Genomic DNA, 18,069 nt, shown 5'->3' on the forward strand with positions numbered 1-18,069 from the left:
CGCTCCACAGATCACCTAACATATCATTTAAAATTTTCCAAATTAAAGAAAGACCCAGCCAAATTGTAACATCTATTAACCCCCAAATGAGGCTAACTCAAACCAGGTATCTTGAAATCAACAAATTAATTGTTTAATTAGAAAAACTAAATTCTTAAACACTATGAAGATATAAACAACATTGAAAATAGAAAAAATTAGAGTCCTTGCAAATTTACAGTCCAATGTTGCTTGAAGGCCTCATAGCTGTCCGATGGGGAAAATAGGTTCTTCCACAGTAGAACAGTCCGTACTCTAACTTCAGCAGTAAGTGATGCTTCCTTCTTCAGCGATGAATTTCAACAATTAACAACTTGCAAACATTTTCAATAGAATCAATCTGACTTTAGAGTTTTTGAGGGATAAAAGTTTGTCACAGTATAACTTCCCTTGCTTCAGTTTAAATTACCAGAGATCTCTGTTTTTGGCTTAACTTTTTTAGAATTTTGAGAGATAATAATTAAATAGACTAAAATCCTATTTCTTCTGTTTAAATGGCTGAGAGCTATTTTTTCAGGTGCTAAACACCACAGCTGTCTGTCTGTGTGTTCGGTTAGAACAGACTGTCTTCAACTAAAAAGCCAGTTCAAAATTGAATTGTAACAAATGCATCACATGATGCTCACTCCCAGTGGCTGTATCTATGGTAACAAAAATACACCCTTTGAATCGCAGTCTCCAAATGGTTGTATCCAATGGCAACCAAAAATGCATTTTCTCTAACTCCTGAGGCTTGCTGGCTCTTAAAGCAGCACTGATCCTCTGCAAGCCTTAAAGGTACACCGCATATTCCCAGGAAAAAAAATCTACAGGACCATGACACCATGCAGACTCCAACTGCTGCCATGCAAGCTCAACTGCTGCCATCATGGGTGCAGATCTCAGAGCTCAAAGGGACATGCAGGCTCTCAAAGCAGTTCAGTAATCTGGGGACCAGCAGATTACTAGGATTGCTGAGGTGCCACACTGTGGGAGTGGCAGTAGCTGTGTGGAGGACAAAGCTGTTGTCCTCTCAGGATAATGGCATTCATTATCTCACCACTGCTGCTTTGCCAGTGCCCCTTCTGTTGCTTCCCAACCAGCCAGCCCAGATTGCCGCCGCCCATGCTGAGAAAATTAAAGTTACATTCCAGATTGCCAGGCGACGAAGGATAGAACTAAAGCCTGGTCTTTACACACGTACACGTTTTTATTTACAGAGGCACACAGTTCAAATATGCACCTCCAAACCCAAACAACACAGTTTCAGTCTGCTACCATATATACGAGCACAAATGAATCTCCAGTTAATGCTCACCACATGAATACAATTAAACATCCAATTAATATACAATTAACAGATTCCCTTCTCTCTCTTTGAATAAGAATTAGACTCTATATGTGCAAACAAATTTTTAAAAATCAAAGACTTTCAAATTCTGTACAAAGCATTGAATTGTGAGACCTTCATCCCACCCCACCCACTCCAACCCCAACCCCCAACCCCACCACTCCCCGCCTCTCCAGGACTCTTAAAGATTTCTTTGTACATGCACTTTTTTTTAGCAAAACAATCTGACAGTTCGTGGCTTGAATCCATCCTTTTAATTTTAGAGATTTCTCTTCTCTCCATTTGTTTTATACCAGAAAGGTCAATCTGTAACCTCTTCTCACTCACCCATTATCCCACAATGAACAATTATCTACATAACATGCAATGGCCATACTATTTTCAGTGCACCCATTGTACAGAATACCACTTAAAATATTGGCAAAAAGAATCCCATATCCACTGCCTCCATAAGAGCCACTGTTTCGGCAGCCAGAGTATTTTTAAACAACCTTCTTTTTATTTTCTTAGCTTCCCAAGCTAAAAGACAGCATTTCCCATTCTCACCCATAAGAAATATTATGATACCAGCTACACTTGAATACCCAACAGTAAAATTAGCATGTGAAATATCATTAAAGATAACTTGCTTCATGTTCTTTGGGTTACTTAGGTGTGGGAACTTAAGTACATATTTTTCCAGATTTAATTTTTATAATGTTTTATCTGCCTTTAAAACATTCTCTACTTTATGGTATTTCACCATAGTACTTAATTCGAACACATCAAAATTAGCATCCAGTCTGAGTGCACAATCAGTCCAACTGACCATTGAAGCTTTACAATTGTTCTGTCTCTTCTTTAGATATAAGATTGCTCTTCTGTGATGACCTTGTTCAATTAACTGGGATGGGAGTAACACTCTCTAAATAGGATTGTTGATTTAAAGTTACACCAGACCGTCTTTGCTTAATATCTAAACCAATATATTCAATTGCTCCACAAGACTGACTCACAATTTTAAATCCCGCTCTAATCTTATTGATGACACATTTCTCAAATCCCACAGTGCCACACCATAAGAAATCATCATGCATTATGAAGTTCCTTAATAGTACCAGTAAAACATTGCGGAATCTGCTTTTAGTTGAACAGAACCAATTTCAGCAAAACAGATCTTACTGAAAAATAACACACCCTGGAGGCATCACTCAGGTCATTGGTGCAATTGCTTATTTTCCATAGTTTTCCTTCTACATCTGCTACCACTTTAAGAGGTTTCAGAAACACTTCTCTCTGAAAAATATTGCCATGCAGAAATGGGGCTTTTATGTCAATTGACCTACACTCAACGGGACCAACATTCTTGCTGGGAGGTTTGCTAGTGCTGTAGGGGGGGAAGGCAGGATTAAACTAATTTGGCAGGGGGATGGGATACAGAGTGGAGGTACAGTAGGGGATGATGCACAGCCAACTATAGAAGTGAAATTATGTCAGTCTGGAAGGCAGAGAAAATATAGACCTGTTAAGGCACAAGCGAATAATGCAAGACTGGATTTCATCTATTTTAATGCAAGGAGTCTTACAAGTAAGGCAGATGAATTGAGGGGGTTGATTAACACATGGGAATATGATATTATTGCTGTCAAAGAGACATGGTTGAAGGAAGGGCAGGACTGGCAGCTCAATATTCCAGGGTATAGAATCTTCAGGCGTGACGTGTTGGCCGGGGTGGGGGGGTGGGTGGGGGGCGGGGGTGTAAAAGAGGAGGTGACATTGCACTATTGCTCAAGGAGTCAATTACTGCAGTAAGGAGGGATGACATCTTAGAAGGTTCCTCAAATGAGGCCATATGGGTAGAACTTAAAAACAAAAAGGGGGCAATCACTTTACTGGGAGTGTACTACAGGCCTCCAAACAGTCAGGGAGAGAGAGAGGAGCAGATATGTAGACAAATCTCAGAGAGGTGTAAAAATAATAGGGTAATAATAGTACGGGATTTCAACTTCCCCAATATTAACTGGGATAGTCTTAGTGCTTAAAGGGGGCAGAATTCTTGAAATGCATACAGGAGAGCTTTTTGAGCCAGCACGTTGAAAGCCCTACAAGAGCCAGGGCGTTACTGGACCGAATCCTAGTGAATGAAGCCAGACAAGTGGTAGAAATGTCAGTGGGGAAGCATTTCGGGGATAGTGACCATAATTCTGTAAGAATTAAGGTAGTTATGGAAAAGGACAAAGATGGACCAGAAATAAAGTTACTGAATTGTGGGAAGGCCGATTTCAATATGATAAGACAGGATCTGGCCAAAGTGGACTGGGAGCAGCTACTTGTAGGAAAGTTTACATCAGACCAGTGGGAGTCATTCAAAGAGGAAATAGTGAGAGTTCAGGGCCAACATGTTTCCGTAAAGGTGAAGGGTAGGACTAACAAGTCCAGGGAACCCTGGATGTCAAGGGATATAGAGGAGTGGATCAGGAAAAAAAAAGGAGGCGTATGGCAGATTCAGAGGTTTGAAAACAGTGGAGACCCTAGAGGAGTATAGAAAGTGTAGGGGGGGTACTTAAAAAAGTAGTTAGGAGAGCGAAGAGGGGGCATTAGAAAACACTGGTGGGCAAGATAAAGGAAAATCCCAAGGTGTTTTATTGTTTATTATTAAGGGCGAGTGGCTAACCAGGGAAAGAGTAGGGCCCATTAGGGACCAAAGTGGCAATCTGTGTGTGGAGCCGGACGATGTCGGTGAGGTTTAAAATTATTTCTTTTCATCTGTGTTCACTATGGAGAAGGACGATGCAGGTGTAGAGATCAGGGAGGGGGATTGCGATATATTCCCTACGAGACAAGGGAGGAGATAGCAGGGGCTCTGGCACAAATTTTCAAATCATCTCTGGTCACAGGAGAGGTACCACAGGACTGGAGGACTGCGTATATGGTACCAGCATTCAAGAAGGGATAAACCAGGTAATTACAGGCCGGTGAGTTTAACATCAGTGGTAGGGAAACTATTGGAAAAAACTCTGAGGGACAGGATTAATTTCCACTTGGAGATGGAATGTCAGCATGGCTTTGTCGGGGGAGATCATGTCTGACAAACCTGATTGAATTTTTCAAGGAGGTGACGATGTGTGTAGATGAGAGTAAAGCAGTTGATATAGTCTACATGGACTTCAGTGAGGCTTTTGATAAAGTCCCGCATGGGAGATTGGTTAAAAAGGTAAGAGCCCATGGGATCCAGGCCAATTTGGCAAATTGGATCCAAAATTTGCTTCGTGGCAGGAGGCAGAGGGTAATGGTCGATGGTTGTTTTTGTGAGAGGAAGCCTGTGACCAGTGGTGTACCACAGGGATCGGTGCTGGGACCCTTGCTGTTTGTAGTGTACATTAATGATTTAGACATGAATATAGGAGGTATGATCAGTAAATTCGCAGATGACATGAAAATGGGTGGTGTTGCAAATAGTGAGGAGGAAAGCCTTAGATGACAGGACAATATAGATGGGCTGGTAAGATGGGCAAAGCAGTAGCAGATGGAATTTAATCCTGAGAAGTGAGGTGATGCATTTGGGAGGACTAACAAGGCAGGGGAATAATACAATGGATGGTAGGACCCTAGGAAGTACAGAGGGTCAGATGGACCTTGGTGCATTTGTCCATAGATCACTGAAGGCAGCAGCACAGATAGATAAGGTGGTTAGGAAGGCATATGGGATACTTGCCTTTATTAGCCGAGGCATAGAATTTAAGAGCCGTATAAAATGCAAGTTAGGCCACAGCTGGAGTACTGTGTACAGTTCTGGTCGCCACACAGTAGGAAGGATGTGATTGCAGTGGAGAGGGTGCAGAGGAGATTCACCAGGATGTTGCCTGGGCTGGAGCATTTCAGCTATGAAGAGAGACTGGATAGGCTAGAGTTGTTTTCCTTAGATCAGAGAAGGCTGAGGGGATGGGACCTGACTGAGGTATACAAAATTATGAGGGGCATTGATAGGGTAGACAGGAAGAAACTTTTTCCCTTAGCGGAGGTCTCAATAACCAGGGGCATGGATTTAAGGTAAGGGGCAGGAGGCTTAGAGGGGATTTGAGAAAAAATATTTTCACCCAGAGGGTGGTTGGAATCTGCAACACACTGCCTGAAGGGGCAGGACCACTCACAACATTTAAGAAGTATCTAGATGAGCACTTGAAACACCATAGCATACAAGGCTATGGGCCAAGTGCTGGAAAATGGGATTAGTATAGATCAGTGCTTGATGGCTGGCATGGACACAATGGGCCAAAGGGCCTGTTTCTGTGCTGGATAACTCTATGACTCAAATGACCAAAAGAGCTAAAATGATTTTTAAGATTACTTTTCCAGCACTGGGAGAGTCCGCCCTAACATCTGTATCATCCAGTTGCTCTTTGAAGCCCCTAGTTACTCACCTCACTTTAACCTTATAAGTCCCATCTGCAAGGACTGTTTTCATTACAGACCCAACTATGCAACAAAGCTGGTTGACCCTTATCTGGTTCCTCAGAATAAACTCCAAACACTCTCCAACTATCTAAATCCCTTTGTTTTTCTTTTCTTATTAGTTTCTTCTCAAATTTATTGGCAGCCACCAAGGCTTCATGATCATGAGAAAACTGTTGCTTCTTGTTCTGCTACCTGACTGTTCTATGGCCTGTTTACTCTATTCAAGCTGAGTCAATTCCACTTTATCTATCGGATTACTACAGTGAGATCTCCCTGTTCCACAACTGGATGTTCTTTCTCCAGTTCGTGATCATTTTCTGATGCAAGAATTATGCTCAATCAACGTTTAAACTTGCCAGAAACTTTTCCTGCACATCCCATAATTGTTGCATCCCTCCACTCATTATATGTCACCTGTTTAAGACCGGGAGATGGTTTGAAATTGTTTAGCTGCTTCACCTGTAAGGGGTATTTGGGCCTTGGTTGCTGAGGACAGAGGAGGTAAAAGTGTAGGTGTTACTCCTCCTCAGATTGCATAGGAAGGTGCCATGGGAAGGGGATGAGGTGTCGGGGGTAATGGAGGAGTGGACCAGGGCGTCGCGGAGGGAACGCGGTCTTAAACTTGTTTTTCATGTTTTTGCTTTCGGACATAGTTGCTCATTATTCTGCCATTAACACTCTCGCTGGACAAATGTTTTGTCTTTTACTACAACTATTACCACTCTCTTAGCCTTTTGTTCCATGATATCTTTGTCATTTAATCTCTTCTGCCTTTTTGTTCTTCTTCCCACCATCCCCCCTTTCACTTGCTCAAAACCTATTACATTTCTAACCTATGCCAGTTCTGATGAAAGGTCACGGATCTGAAATGTTAACTCTGCTTCTCTCTCCACAGATGCTGCCAGACCTGCTGAGTATTTCCAGCATTTTCTGTTTTAATTTCAGGCTTTCAGCATCCACAATATTTTGCTTTTATTTTAACTAGAATGCCTTCTTGTGTGGCACCATCTTTGGGACAGTGTCAGGTGCTCCTTCATCAGCACTGCCGAGTATCTCATCGACAATTTCTCTTGTTGTGTCTTCATTTGTCCTTCCTCCTTCACCTCACACAAGCGACAGCTGCTCCAGAAGACTATGGTCCAAGTTCTATCCCGCAGAAAGTCCTGTGCTCCCAGCTAAAACAAAATTCCATTGACTTGCAGAGTCCCAGTAAACCAATTTCAAACTCCTTACCCTTATTTTCAAATTGCTCCTTGGTCTTGCTCCACTCTTCTTTGGAAACCTTTTCCATCTGACCTCCATTCACCCCAGCTGTCTACACAGAATGAGCCTAGCAGAGTTAAATCCATGGCAAATCACCCATGTGACCATCTTCCATGTCTATGCCCTTACAGTAACTGTTGTTTGGAAGATTCAAACTATGGAGGGCATCACAGTCGAACCCAGTCCTGTCCTCACATGACATGCATATGTGCACTACCAACGGCAGTGGTGGGATAGCACTTATATATGAGAAACCTGGCTGAGTTTCTTTTCCCTAACCCAGGCACTGAGGCCAATTGCAGAGCCTTTACTCTTTATCTCAGGTGAGATTAGTTAACTCAGTATACACTTGGGATAGAACATGGGTGTTTCTTCGCCTGGATGGTTTTGTTATTCATTGGATCCATTACTTAGTGAGATGTTAACTGAGAGTCAAGGAGCCTTTCGAGTGTCCTGGCCAATTTTCCTAGCTCAACCAATAACACCAAAACTCCTGGTCATTCGTCTCATAGCTATCTGTGAGAAACTTAGCTTCAAATGGCTGCTGATTCACCTGCATAAAACACTGCTTCAAAAATTAATTGTTGCATGTTGATAAGATGCTATATAAATGCAAACATTATTATAAATTTGTGGAGACATTTTTTTTAATAGTATATACTGTGTTCTATGTTATTTTTTGTTGCCAGTAGATTTGGTAGAGGATGTCCATGGACAGAATGCTTTGTGTAGCTGATGATGATATCCATGCTGATCATCTACCATATGAAGTCACCAAGTTAATTTCACAGAAACAATCCAATCAGTATATTATTACAGAGGAAATACATATATGGTTGGTTGCAAGTTGGTAACCTCATGAAATGGATAGGTGACATCTTTGGAGTGATAATGCCCAAATGATTTAGAACCGTGTCTGTATCAAAGTCTAAATTTTGGGTGTCATGCCAGACTGAATAGCACTCCATTAAATTGATATATAGTGACATCCTTACAGAAGGAATAAGTGACTGATGTAATCACTGTAAATATATCAAGTGACAATAGGCAGATTATTACAGGATGATCATCTTTGCTAGAGGATAAATGAATAATATTGAGGCACACTGATTTAATAAATGTGTAACTTATGCACTGAAGAAGAAATTTTCCTCCACACAAGATCAGGGGGCAGGTTGTTCAACCTTGCCCGTCTAAGAGCGAAGTCCAAAGTACGGAAAGTCCTCATCAGGGAACTCCTCTTTGCTGATGATGCTGCTTTAACATCTCACACTGAAGAGTGCCTGCAGAGTCTCATCGACAGGTTTGCGGTTGCCTGCAATGAATTTGGCCTAACCATCAGCCTCAAGAAAATGAACATCATGGGGCAGGACGTCAGAAATGCTCCATCCATCAATATTGGCGACCACGCTCTGGAAGTGGTTCAAGAGTTCACCTACCTAGGCTCAACTATCACCAGTAACCTGTCTCTAGATGTAGAAATCAACAAGCGCATGGGAAAGGCTTCCACTGCTATGTCCAGACTGGCCAAGAGAGTGTGGGAAAATGGCGCACTGACACGGAACACAAAAGTCCGAGTGTATCAGGCCTGTGTCCTCAGTACCTTGCTCTATGGCAGCGAGGCCTGGACAACATATGTCAGCCAAGAGCGACGTCTCAATTCATTCCATCTTCGCTGCCTCCGGAGAATATATGGCATCAGGTGGCAGGACCGTATCTCCAACACAGAAGTCCTCGAGGTGGCCAACATCCCCAGCTTGGACACACTACTGAGTCAGCGGCGCTTGAGATGGCTTGGCCATGTGAGCCGCATAGAAGATGGTAGGATCCCCAAAGACACATTGTACAGCGAGCTCGCCACTGGTATCAGACCCACCGGCCGTCCATGTCTCCGCTTTAAAGACGTCTGCAAATGCGACATGAAATCCTGTGACATTGATCACAAGTCATGGGAGTCAGTTGCCAGCGTTCGCCAGAGCTGGCGGGCAGCCATAAAGACGGGGCTAAAATGTGGCGAGTCAAAGAGACTTAGTAGTTGGCAGGAAAAAAGACAGAGGCGCAAGGGGAGAGCCAACTGTGTAACAGTCCCGACAAACAAATTTCTCTGCAGCACCTGTGGAAGAGCCTGTCACTCTAGAATTGGCCATTATAGCCACTCCAGGCGCTGCTTCACAAACCACTGACCACCTCCAGGCGCTTATCCATTGTCTCTCGAGATAAGGAGGCCCAAAAGAAAAGAAAAAAGAAGTAACTTATGTAATTAGTAACTTTACTAATTATCAAAACAACTTACATTTCTATAGTCCTTCATCTCTGACAAGGGGAAAGAGGAATTGTGATTGATATATGCCACATCTACATTTTCAACACTGGTGCTAAAGCCTTCACACAATAATTGATTATACAGGTGCTGTTCAACCTTAGGAAGAAAACAGTCAAAAGGAAATCTTTGCAACTCATGCCCAGAATTGTTTCATAATCATCTAAAGAACAGGCTTTTGATAGAATAATAGGCCCCAATATTAATCTGAAGGCAGCTCCGAATGGGGTCTGGAATTGACTGGCTGAAACCCAGAAGTCAACTGAATGGGTCAGAATCTGATCACAACTGTGCTGATGCAACTAATTTTGACTTCTAGGTTTTGCGTCACCAAGCTGCACAGCAGACATGAAGTTTACCCACATGGTGCAATCTCAGATGTAGTTAAAGAGTACATTTACTGATTTGCCTATATCCTGTGGTTTAAACCCCTCCCCTCTTTCACTTCTCTTGCCGCCTGTTCTCCGCCACATCACTCCTCATACCCACTTAATTTTTAGCAGCCTTTACTTTCTATGCATTTCATCACTTCACTAGTTATCCACTGTTGCCATTCACGCCAGTCCTTATGCAATGTGATGCATCTGCCTGATAGGCACTCTCACCAAATGCATTGCATCCATTGGGAGAATACCGCACCTTCACTCACTCACAGGTCTGTTTTTCACCTCTTGTCAGAGAAGAGAGTGCAAAATGCAAGGGAGAGGGACAGCACTGGAGGTGGGTGCCACAAATAGTCCAACTAACAGAGGCAGAGAAGGAACCCCTGGAGATAAGTGGCACACCTCTCAGCTGGAGATGGGGAGATGACAAGCTCACAGATAGCTGGTGACAGAATTACAAATATCGCTGAAACACATATGCTGACTTCATTTCATCAATTACTGAACTATGAGAAGACTGAAGCTGGTAATTGTCAAGAGGCACTATGCCATGAGTTATCATGTCCTCTCCTTTTGTCTTCCATGGTTGTTGCACATACAGCAGGCATCGCAGGACATTCATGAGGACAATTCCTCAGAGGACCTCATTTCTTCTGAGGGCACACTGTCAAAGGAGGTACAAGCACCTGCACTAGCACAATACTCACACTTCAGTGGGTCCACTAAGACAGTTGGTTGGGTTTTCAGCTGTTAGTTCACACCTCATAAGTAATCACAAGACACTTTTTGGCAGGAACAAGTCTGAGGAGTTTAATGCACATATTTTTATTCAAATGAAATCTTCTAGCAACTTGTGGTGAGGAAGAAATACCTCATGAATTGTGAATCACCACAACTTGCTGCATGATTTGCATCGCTCTGCTGGTAGTCCTGCAAAAATGGCAACTCGTCCTCAAGCTCTCCATGAGTTTCAAAAGATTGCTGCAGTTGCTCACTAATTGCCAACTAAACTCATCGCAGAAAGTTAGGACTTCTATTTAACTGCATAAGCAGCTTTTTAATGAGGGGATTTCTGTTCCTGCAATGGCATTGAACCTCTTTGGCCCAGAAAGAGGACAATTTAAACAGTCGAGTCTCATTTCTACAGGTCGCAAATTATTGTTAGAGTTTTTCTAAGTTCACATTTTTAATTTTTGAATTGTTTTCTCACTTTTCCTTTCTGTCTTTTATGACTCCCAATCCAATCTATCTTTCCCTCTATTTCTCTTTCTGAACTTGATTTGACTCCAATTTACCCTATTTCCTTCTCCGCCATTGCTCTGTTTCTACCTCAATCCTTAAATCACATTGACTATGGTGATAGACTGTTCATGACACCATGATGCCCTGTTGCCCTCACCAAGCAGTTACCAGCTCGCACTTGCAGCAATTTGCCCAGCAGGGCAACATTTTTGAGCTGAAGAGTGAGGAAAAAGTCCAATGGGACATGCTACTCCCGCAAAATCTAGGTCATTATAACCATATAGAGGATAGTGTAGAAGTTCAAAAGGACATAGACAAACTGGTGGAATGGATAAACAGGTAGCAGATGAAGTTCAATGCGAAGAAATGTGAAGTGATACATTTTGGTAGGAAGAACATGGAAAGACAATATAAAATAAAGGGTACAATTCTAAAGGGAGTGCAGGAGTAGAGGGACCGAGGTGTATATGTGCATATAAGTCATTGAAGGTGGCAGGGCAGGTTGGGAGAGAGCAGTTAATAAAGCATACAGTATCCTGGGCTTTGTTAATAGGGGCATAGAGTACAAGAGCAAGGAAGTTATGTTGAACTTCTATAAGACACTAATTTGGCATCAGCTGGAGTATTGCTTCCAGTTCTGGGCACCGCACTTTCGGAAGGATGTGAGGGCATTAGAGAGGGTGCAGAAAAGATTCACAAGAGTGGTTCCAGGGATGAGGAACTTCAGTTATGAAGATAGATTGGAGAAGTTAGGACTGTTTTCCTTGAAGAAAAGAAGGCTGAGAGGAGATTTGATAGAGGTATTCAAAATCATGAGGGGTCTGGACAGAGTAGATAGAAAGAAACTGTTCCCACTCATGAAAGGATCGAGAAAGCGAGGGCATAGAATTAAAATAATTGATAAAAGAAGCAAAAGCGACATGAGGGAAAACTTTTTCATGCAATGAGAGGTTAAGGTCTGGAATGCACAGCCTGAGACTGTGGTGGAGGCAGGTTCAACCGAAGCATTCAAAAGGAAATGAGATTGTTATTTGAAAAGGAAGAATATGCAGCGTTATGGGGAGAAGGTGGGGGAGTGGCACTAGGTGAAATGCTCATTCGGAGAGCTGGTGCTGACATGATGGGCCAAATGGTCTCCTTCTGCACTGTAACAGTTCTGTGACTCTGATTGTCAGAGAAATGACTGTTGAATGTTAATAAAGGTTGTGTCATTTTGATGATGAAATTTAAATGAAAAGTAATGTAAATAAAGGCTTCATTCAATTCTCAAACAAATTCTTCAGTTTGCAGTTGAATGTTGTTATAAACACCACTGTCTATAAGAGCGTGCCCGTGCCATTATGATTTGCCTACTATATGCCATGGCAGGTATACCAGGGTAACACTATGACAGTTCAGAGTGCTCTTGCATTGGATTTTTTTTTTAATTAGCCATTAGTAGCCAGCATTTAAGAATTCTTGAAAGATGGTTCACACAATTTGAGCACTGGTTAGTAAATATAAAGGAATATGATAGACATGTACTGTCAAAAACACCCCTAAGAAGAAGACAACTAAAAGACCCCCACAGTGGCGCAGTAGTTAGCACTGCAGCCTCACAGCTCCAGCAACCCGGGTTCAATTCTGGGTACTGCCTGTGTGGAGTTTGCAAGTTCTCCCTGTGACCGTGTGCGTTTCCGTCGGGTGCTCTGGTTCCCTCCCACAGCCAAAGACTTGCAGGTTGATAGGTAAATTGGCCATTGTAAATTGCCCCTAGTGTAGGTAGGTGGTAGGGAAATTGAGGGGATGTGGTAGGAATATGGGATTAATAGGATTAGTATAGATGGGTGATTGATGGTCAGCACAGACTCGGTGGGCCGAAGGGCCTGTTTCAGTGCTGTATCTCTAAATAAAATAAATAAACATTAAATAAATTTGAAGCTTTTCCCATCAGTGGACAGCTGACTGTGCTGTGAATGTGTGGAAACATTTGATCCTTGAGGTACCTTGCTCTTCAAACACCACACCAATGCAATTATATCCAAAACTACATATGAATTTTATTCAAATATATTAAATGAATAACATTTTGCTGCCATATATTATTCTGAGACATATGAATTATCATGACAATAACAAATTATGTAACATTTTTAGTGACAAAAATAATGATCATCTTATAACTAAAGTGCTTTGTGGAAAATAAACTATACATTTTACAAACAGTTGTTGAAGGAAATGTTCATCTTGTTGAGATCACTGACCAGCAGTGCCCAAGTCCTTCTCAACTAACTTCCAGAGTCAGTAATAAATAGATATTTGTCCTTTTCCCCTTTCCTCGTCAAAGTGGGATACAAAGAAATCACTGGGACTTGCTGCGTCGTGTAGTATAGGTGCCCAGGAGCTTATCCCAGTGGGTAAAGTAAGGAGCATAGTTGGTTTTGAACTTCATGTGGTGGAGGTCGTGGTGAGGAGCCCCTCCGTACAGCCCGAAAGGCACCAGCCTGTGCGTGGACCAGGGGAAGTCATAGCCCGAGTGGTCCTCCACCGACAGCCAGATGTTGCAGATGAAGAAGAGCATGGCGGTGAGAGGGTGGCAGCGCAGGATGCTCGGGTTAACGGCGGCGAAGAATCCTAGCGACAAGATTTCCCAGGCTCCCGAGTGCTCGGTGGTCAGGGCGAAAGTGGCTGTATACTTATGGTGAGCTTTGTGGAAGGTCCGGTAGAGCCAGGGCACCTTGTGATGGAGCAGATGCCAGACAAAGTACTGGAAGTCGAAGAGAAGCAGGCAGGCGGTGATGTCCAACAGGACCCTCGGCAGCTCCGGGGCTAAGGCCGGGAAGAGGATGGGGCGCCAGTACCAGTTGGCGAAGGACAGCGGGAAGATGTAGACCAAGTGGTTGTACAGGGTCTGGCTCACACAGCTGGCCATCATCCTCAGGCTGGGGTTGTTCTGAGTCTGGATCTTGTACTTCTGCAGCAAGGAGATCCTGGTGGCGAGCAGGTCCAGGATGACGAAAGGCAGGCAGAAAGCCATGTAGACCCCCAAGGCGAAGGTGACTGGGAAGAAAGGCGACTTCAACCAGCCTTGCTTACTCCGCATCAGGTCCCAGACGGGTTGCAAGAAGAGAGGAGCCTCCAGCGGCGTGCTGCTGATGTGTGGAGCAGTCAGTCCAGCGCTGCTGTTCATTCTGCCAACTGAATGAGGTGCGTGTTCTGCCGCCGAGTAGCAGAGCGCACTTTATAAAGACCGCAATTGTTGACAACGCGATCGGTAGGTGGCGCTGTTTTGGCACATGCGCAGAAAAAGGCGCTCCTCTTCCGTTCCGCTGCTCCCCTCCTCACTCTCTCCCCTTCCTCCCTCTCCCCCAGCTCTCTCCCTCCCCCCTTCCTTACCGCTCCCTCTCCCCTCCTGACAAACACGTGGCACAATACAATGGCCGGAGTGAGAGAGTGGAGCGGGCCGGGGAGAGCAGCGCGGGGGCCGGGGAGAGCAGTGGTAGCGGTGCCGGGGGGGGGCGAGGGGGGGAGAGGAGAAAGAGGGAGGGGTAAGGAAGGGGGAGGGAGAGGGAGGGGGAGAAAGATGGAGAGGGAGGGGGGAGAAAAAGGGAGGGGAGAGAGGGAGAGGGAGGGGGGAGAAAAAGAGAGGGGGAGAGAGAGGGAGGGGGGAGAAAAAGGGAGGGGGAGAGAGGGGGAGGGGGAGAAAGAGGGGGAGGGGAGAAAGGGGGAGGGGGGGTGAAAGAGGGAGGGGAGAGAAAGAGGGGGGGAGAAAGGGGGAGGGGGGAGAAAGAGGGAGGGGAGGGGGAGAAAGGGAGGGGAGAGAAAGAGGGAGGGGGGAGAAAGAGGGAGGGGGAGAAAGGGAGGGGGAGGGGGAGAAAGGGAGGGGGAGGGAGAGAAAGAGGGAGAGGGGGAGGGGAGAGAAAGAGGGAGAGGGGGAGGGGGGAGAAAGAGGGAGAGGGGGAGGGGGGAGAAAGAGGGGGAGGGGGGAGAAAGAGAGGGAAGAAAGAGGGAGGGGGGAGAAAGAGGGAGGGGGAGGGGGAGAAAGAGGGAGGGGGAGGGGGAGAAAGAGGGAGGAGGGAGGGGGGGAGAAAGAGGGAGGGGGAGGGGGGAGAAAGAGGGAGGGGGAGGGGGAGAAAGGGGGAGGGGGAGAAAGAGGGAGGGGGAGGGGGAGAAAGAGGGAGGGGGAGGGGGAGAAAGAGGGAGGAGGGAGGGGGGAGAAAGAGGGAGGGGGAGGGGGAGAAAGAGGGAGGAGGGAGGGGGGAGAAAGAGGGAGGAGGGAGGGGGGAGAAAGAGGGAGGAGGGAGAGGGGGAGAAAGAGGGAGGGGGGAGGGTGAGAAAGAGGGAGGGGGAGAAAGAGGGAGGGGGAGAGGGGGAGAAAGAGGGAGGGGGAGAGGGGGAGAAAGAGGGAGGGGGGAGGGGGAGAAAGAGGGAGGGGGGAGGGGGAGAAAGAGGGAGGGGGAGAGGGGGAGAAAGAGGGAGGGGGAGAGGGGAGAAAGAGGGAGGGGGAGAGGGGGAGAAAGAGGGAGGGGGAGAGGGGGAGAAAGAGGGAGGGGGAGAGGGGGAGAAAGAGGGAGGGGGAGAGGGGGAGAAAGAGGGAGGGGGAGAGGGGGAGAAAGAGGGAGGGGGAGAGGGGGAGAAAGAGGGAGGGGGAGAGGGGGAGAAAGAGGGAGGGGGAGAGGGGGAGAAAGAGGGAGGGGGAGAGGGGGAGAAAGAGGGAGGGGGAGAGGGGGAGAAAGAGGGAGGGGGAGAGGGGGAGAAAGAGGGAGGGGGAGAAAGAGGGAGGGGGAGAGGGGGAGAAAGAGGGAGGGGGAGAGGGGGAGAAAGAGGGAGGGGGAGAGGGGGAGAGGGGGAGAAAGAGGGAGGGGGAGAAAGAGGGAGGGGGAGAGGGGGAGAGGGGGAGAAAGAGGGAGGGGGAGAAAGAGGGAGGGGGAGAGGGGGAGAAAGAGGGAGGGGGAGAAAGAGGGAGGGGGAGAGGGGGAGAAAGAGGGAGGGGGAGGGGGAGGGGGAGAAAGAGGGAGAGGGGGAGAAAGAGGGAGAGGGAGGGGGAGGGGGAGAAAGAGGGAGAGGGGGAGAAAGAGGGAGGGGGAGAAAGAGGGAGAGGGAGAGGGGGAGAAAGAGGGAGAGGGAGGGAGAGGGAGAGGGGGAGAAAGAGGGAGAGGGGGAGAAAGAGGGAGAGGGAGAGGGGGAGAAAGGGAGAGGGGGAGAAACAGGGGGAGGGGGAGAGAATGAGGGGGAGAAAGAGGGAGAGGGGGAGAGAATGAGGGGGAGAAAGAGGAGGAGGGGGAGAATGAGGGAGAGGGAGGGGTAAGGAAGGGGGGAGGGAGAGAGCTGGGGGAGAGGGAGGTAGGGGAGAGAGTGGGGGGGGGGGGGAGCAGCGGAACGGAAGAGGAGCGCCTTTTTCTGTGCATGCGCCATAAACACAACAGCAAAAGACTTACTGGCCAGTCCCTGGACCCGGTGACACCAAGGTCTTCTCACGCTCGCTCCCCGCGGCTCTCTACGGCCTCTCGCTTCCGGCCCTCTCCATTCAGCCGTTCCCTCCAGCTGCGGATGCCCAATCCAGTTGCTTTCTCCCCTACCCAGTTGCTTTCTCTACTTCTCCACAGTACTTCAGGCATTGCAACTGTTTGGTCCCTGCATTTTGCATGCTCCCTCTCCCCACTCCTTCCCGCTCTCCCCACCCCTCCCCGCTCTCCCCACCCCTCCCCGCTCTCCCCACCCCTCCCCCTCTTCACCCACCCCTCCCTCTACCCCCCCACCATAGTTGAATATCTGAAGTGCAGTTGCAAAGTCGGGGAAATAGCATGCAAAACAAAACCTCAACAATTCTGGGTTTAATTATTGAAAAGTTTTATTAAGTTCATTAAGTATCCGAGGAACTGCTGTGCATGGATACATGAGTGTTGTGTCCAGCATTCCCGTTAGACAGACAGGCCGAGTCTCTGCTATGCACAGCTAAAGAGATTGTTCCTGGAGAGCCTTGTGGTGAATAAACGCTTGGCTCTCGATTCCACTACTGTATTGTCCATGTGAAGAATGCAAAGTCACAAGAGTCTGAGCTCAGTCTATTCTTGGTGAATGTTCCCCAAGCGCATCCCAATGTGCATTCCCAATTCATCCATAAATGCAATGTTCCTTTCCACATCGTGATGAGCTCCGCAGCATGATCCAGTTGCCTTCGTTGCTTGAATGCTGACCTTAAGTCTCAAGGATTGTTTTCTCGACGGCATGTTTTACATGAAAAGAAATAAAGCAAATCAGAGTCAGAGCTTGCCTCCCTCCATCCACTGAAATTACTGTTGTGCACACCTTTTTAAGTTCTGCAGTGAAGGCACCAATTGATAACGTCGCCAATGAAGCACTTATTACCCACCTCAGATGCAGGAATCAGCACATCCTTGCGTCCTCTCCCGCACTGCCTCCTTTGCTTGAATGCCGTCCTTAAGTGTCAAGGATTGTTTTCTCAAGGGCACGTTTTACATGAAAGAAAATAAGGAAAGAACATCAGTGTCAGAGCTTCCCTCCCTCCAATGAAATTACTGTTGAGCATGCTTTGTGTTCTGCGGTAAAGGCATGTACTGATAACACCGCCAATGAATCACTTAGTACCCACCTCAGCTGTAGGAGGCAGGATGATGTTACTGCCCCTATCACGTGATGGTTCAATGCTGCTCTCAGGGAAAACATGAATGATGTGAGGGTGCTGGAAAAGAAGCACATTTCTTTTGGGCTATGAACATAAAGCTGGCCATTTAGCCCAGCAGTTCCCTGCCAGTGGTTATGTTACTCGTGCGTCTTTCCATCCATTCCCATTTAATCCTGCCTACTACTATCACCAGTTGTGTTCACAGCAAAAGCATTCACATTTCTGCTACCACTGGACACGGCATGCTTGTTTCTTTTAGTGCTCAGTCTCTTCTTGCTGAATGTTCCCCAAGTGCTTGACCCCTTTGGACGCCCTCTCTGCTTGACAGGCAGCAACTGGCAATTGCGGAGTCTCACAAGGCTCTGCATGGTTGTTTCAACGTCGGATGGGGATACAGGTGGCTGTGTGTCCATGAGCACTGCCCTGATGGGTG

At 46.4% G+C, this 18,069-nt stretch overlaps 1 protein-coding gene across 1 annotated transcript; it reads right to left on the bottom strand.

Moving 5' to 3' along the window:
- Nucleotides 1-13,055: 13,055 nt before the first annotated feature.
- On the bottom strand, nucleotides 13,056-14,221 carry ch25h (cholesterol 25-hydroxylase). The gene has a single exon (XM_068053320.1). The coding sequence runs from the start codon at nucleotides 14,178-14,180 to the stop codon at nucleotides 13,353-13,355; it is 828 nt and encodes a 275-aa protein (XP_067909421.1). The 5' UTR covers nucleotides 14,181-14,221; the 3' UTR covers nucleotides 13,056-13,352.
- Nucleotides 14,222-18,069: the final 3,848 nt, after the last annotated feature.

The sequence above is a fragment of the Heterodontus francisci genome, chromosome 20 (assembly GCF_036365525.1).
Source record: "Heterodontus francisci isolate sHetFra1 chromosome 20, sHetFra1.hap1, whole genome shotgun sequence".
NCBI classification, from domain to species: Eukaryota; Metazoa; Chordata; class Chondrichthyes; order Heterodontiformes; family Heterodontidae; genus Heterodontus; species Heterodontus francisci.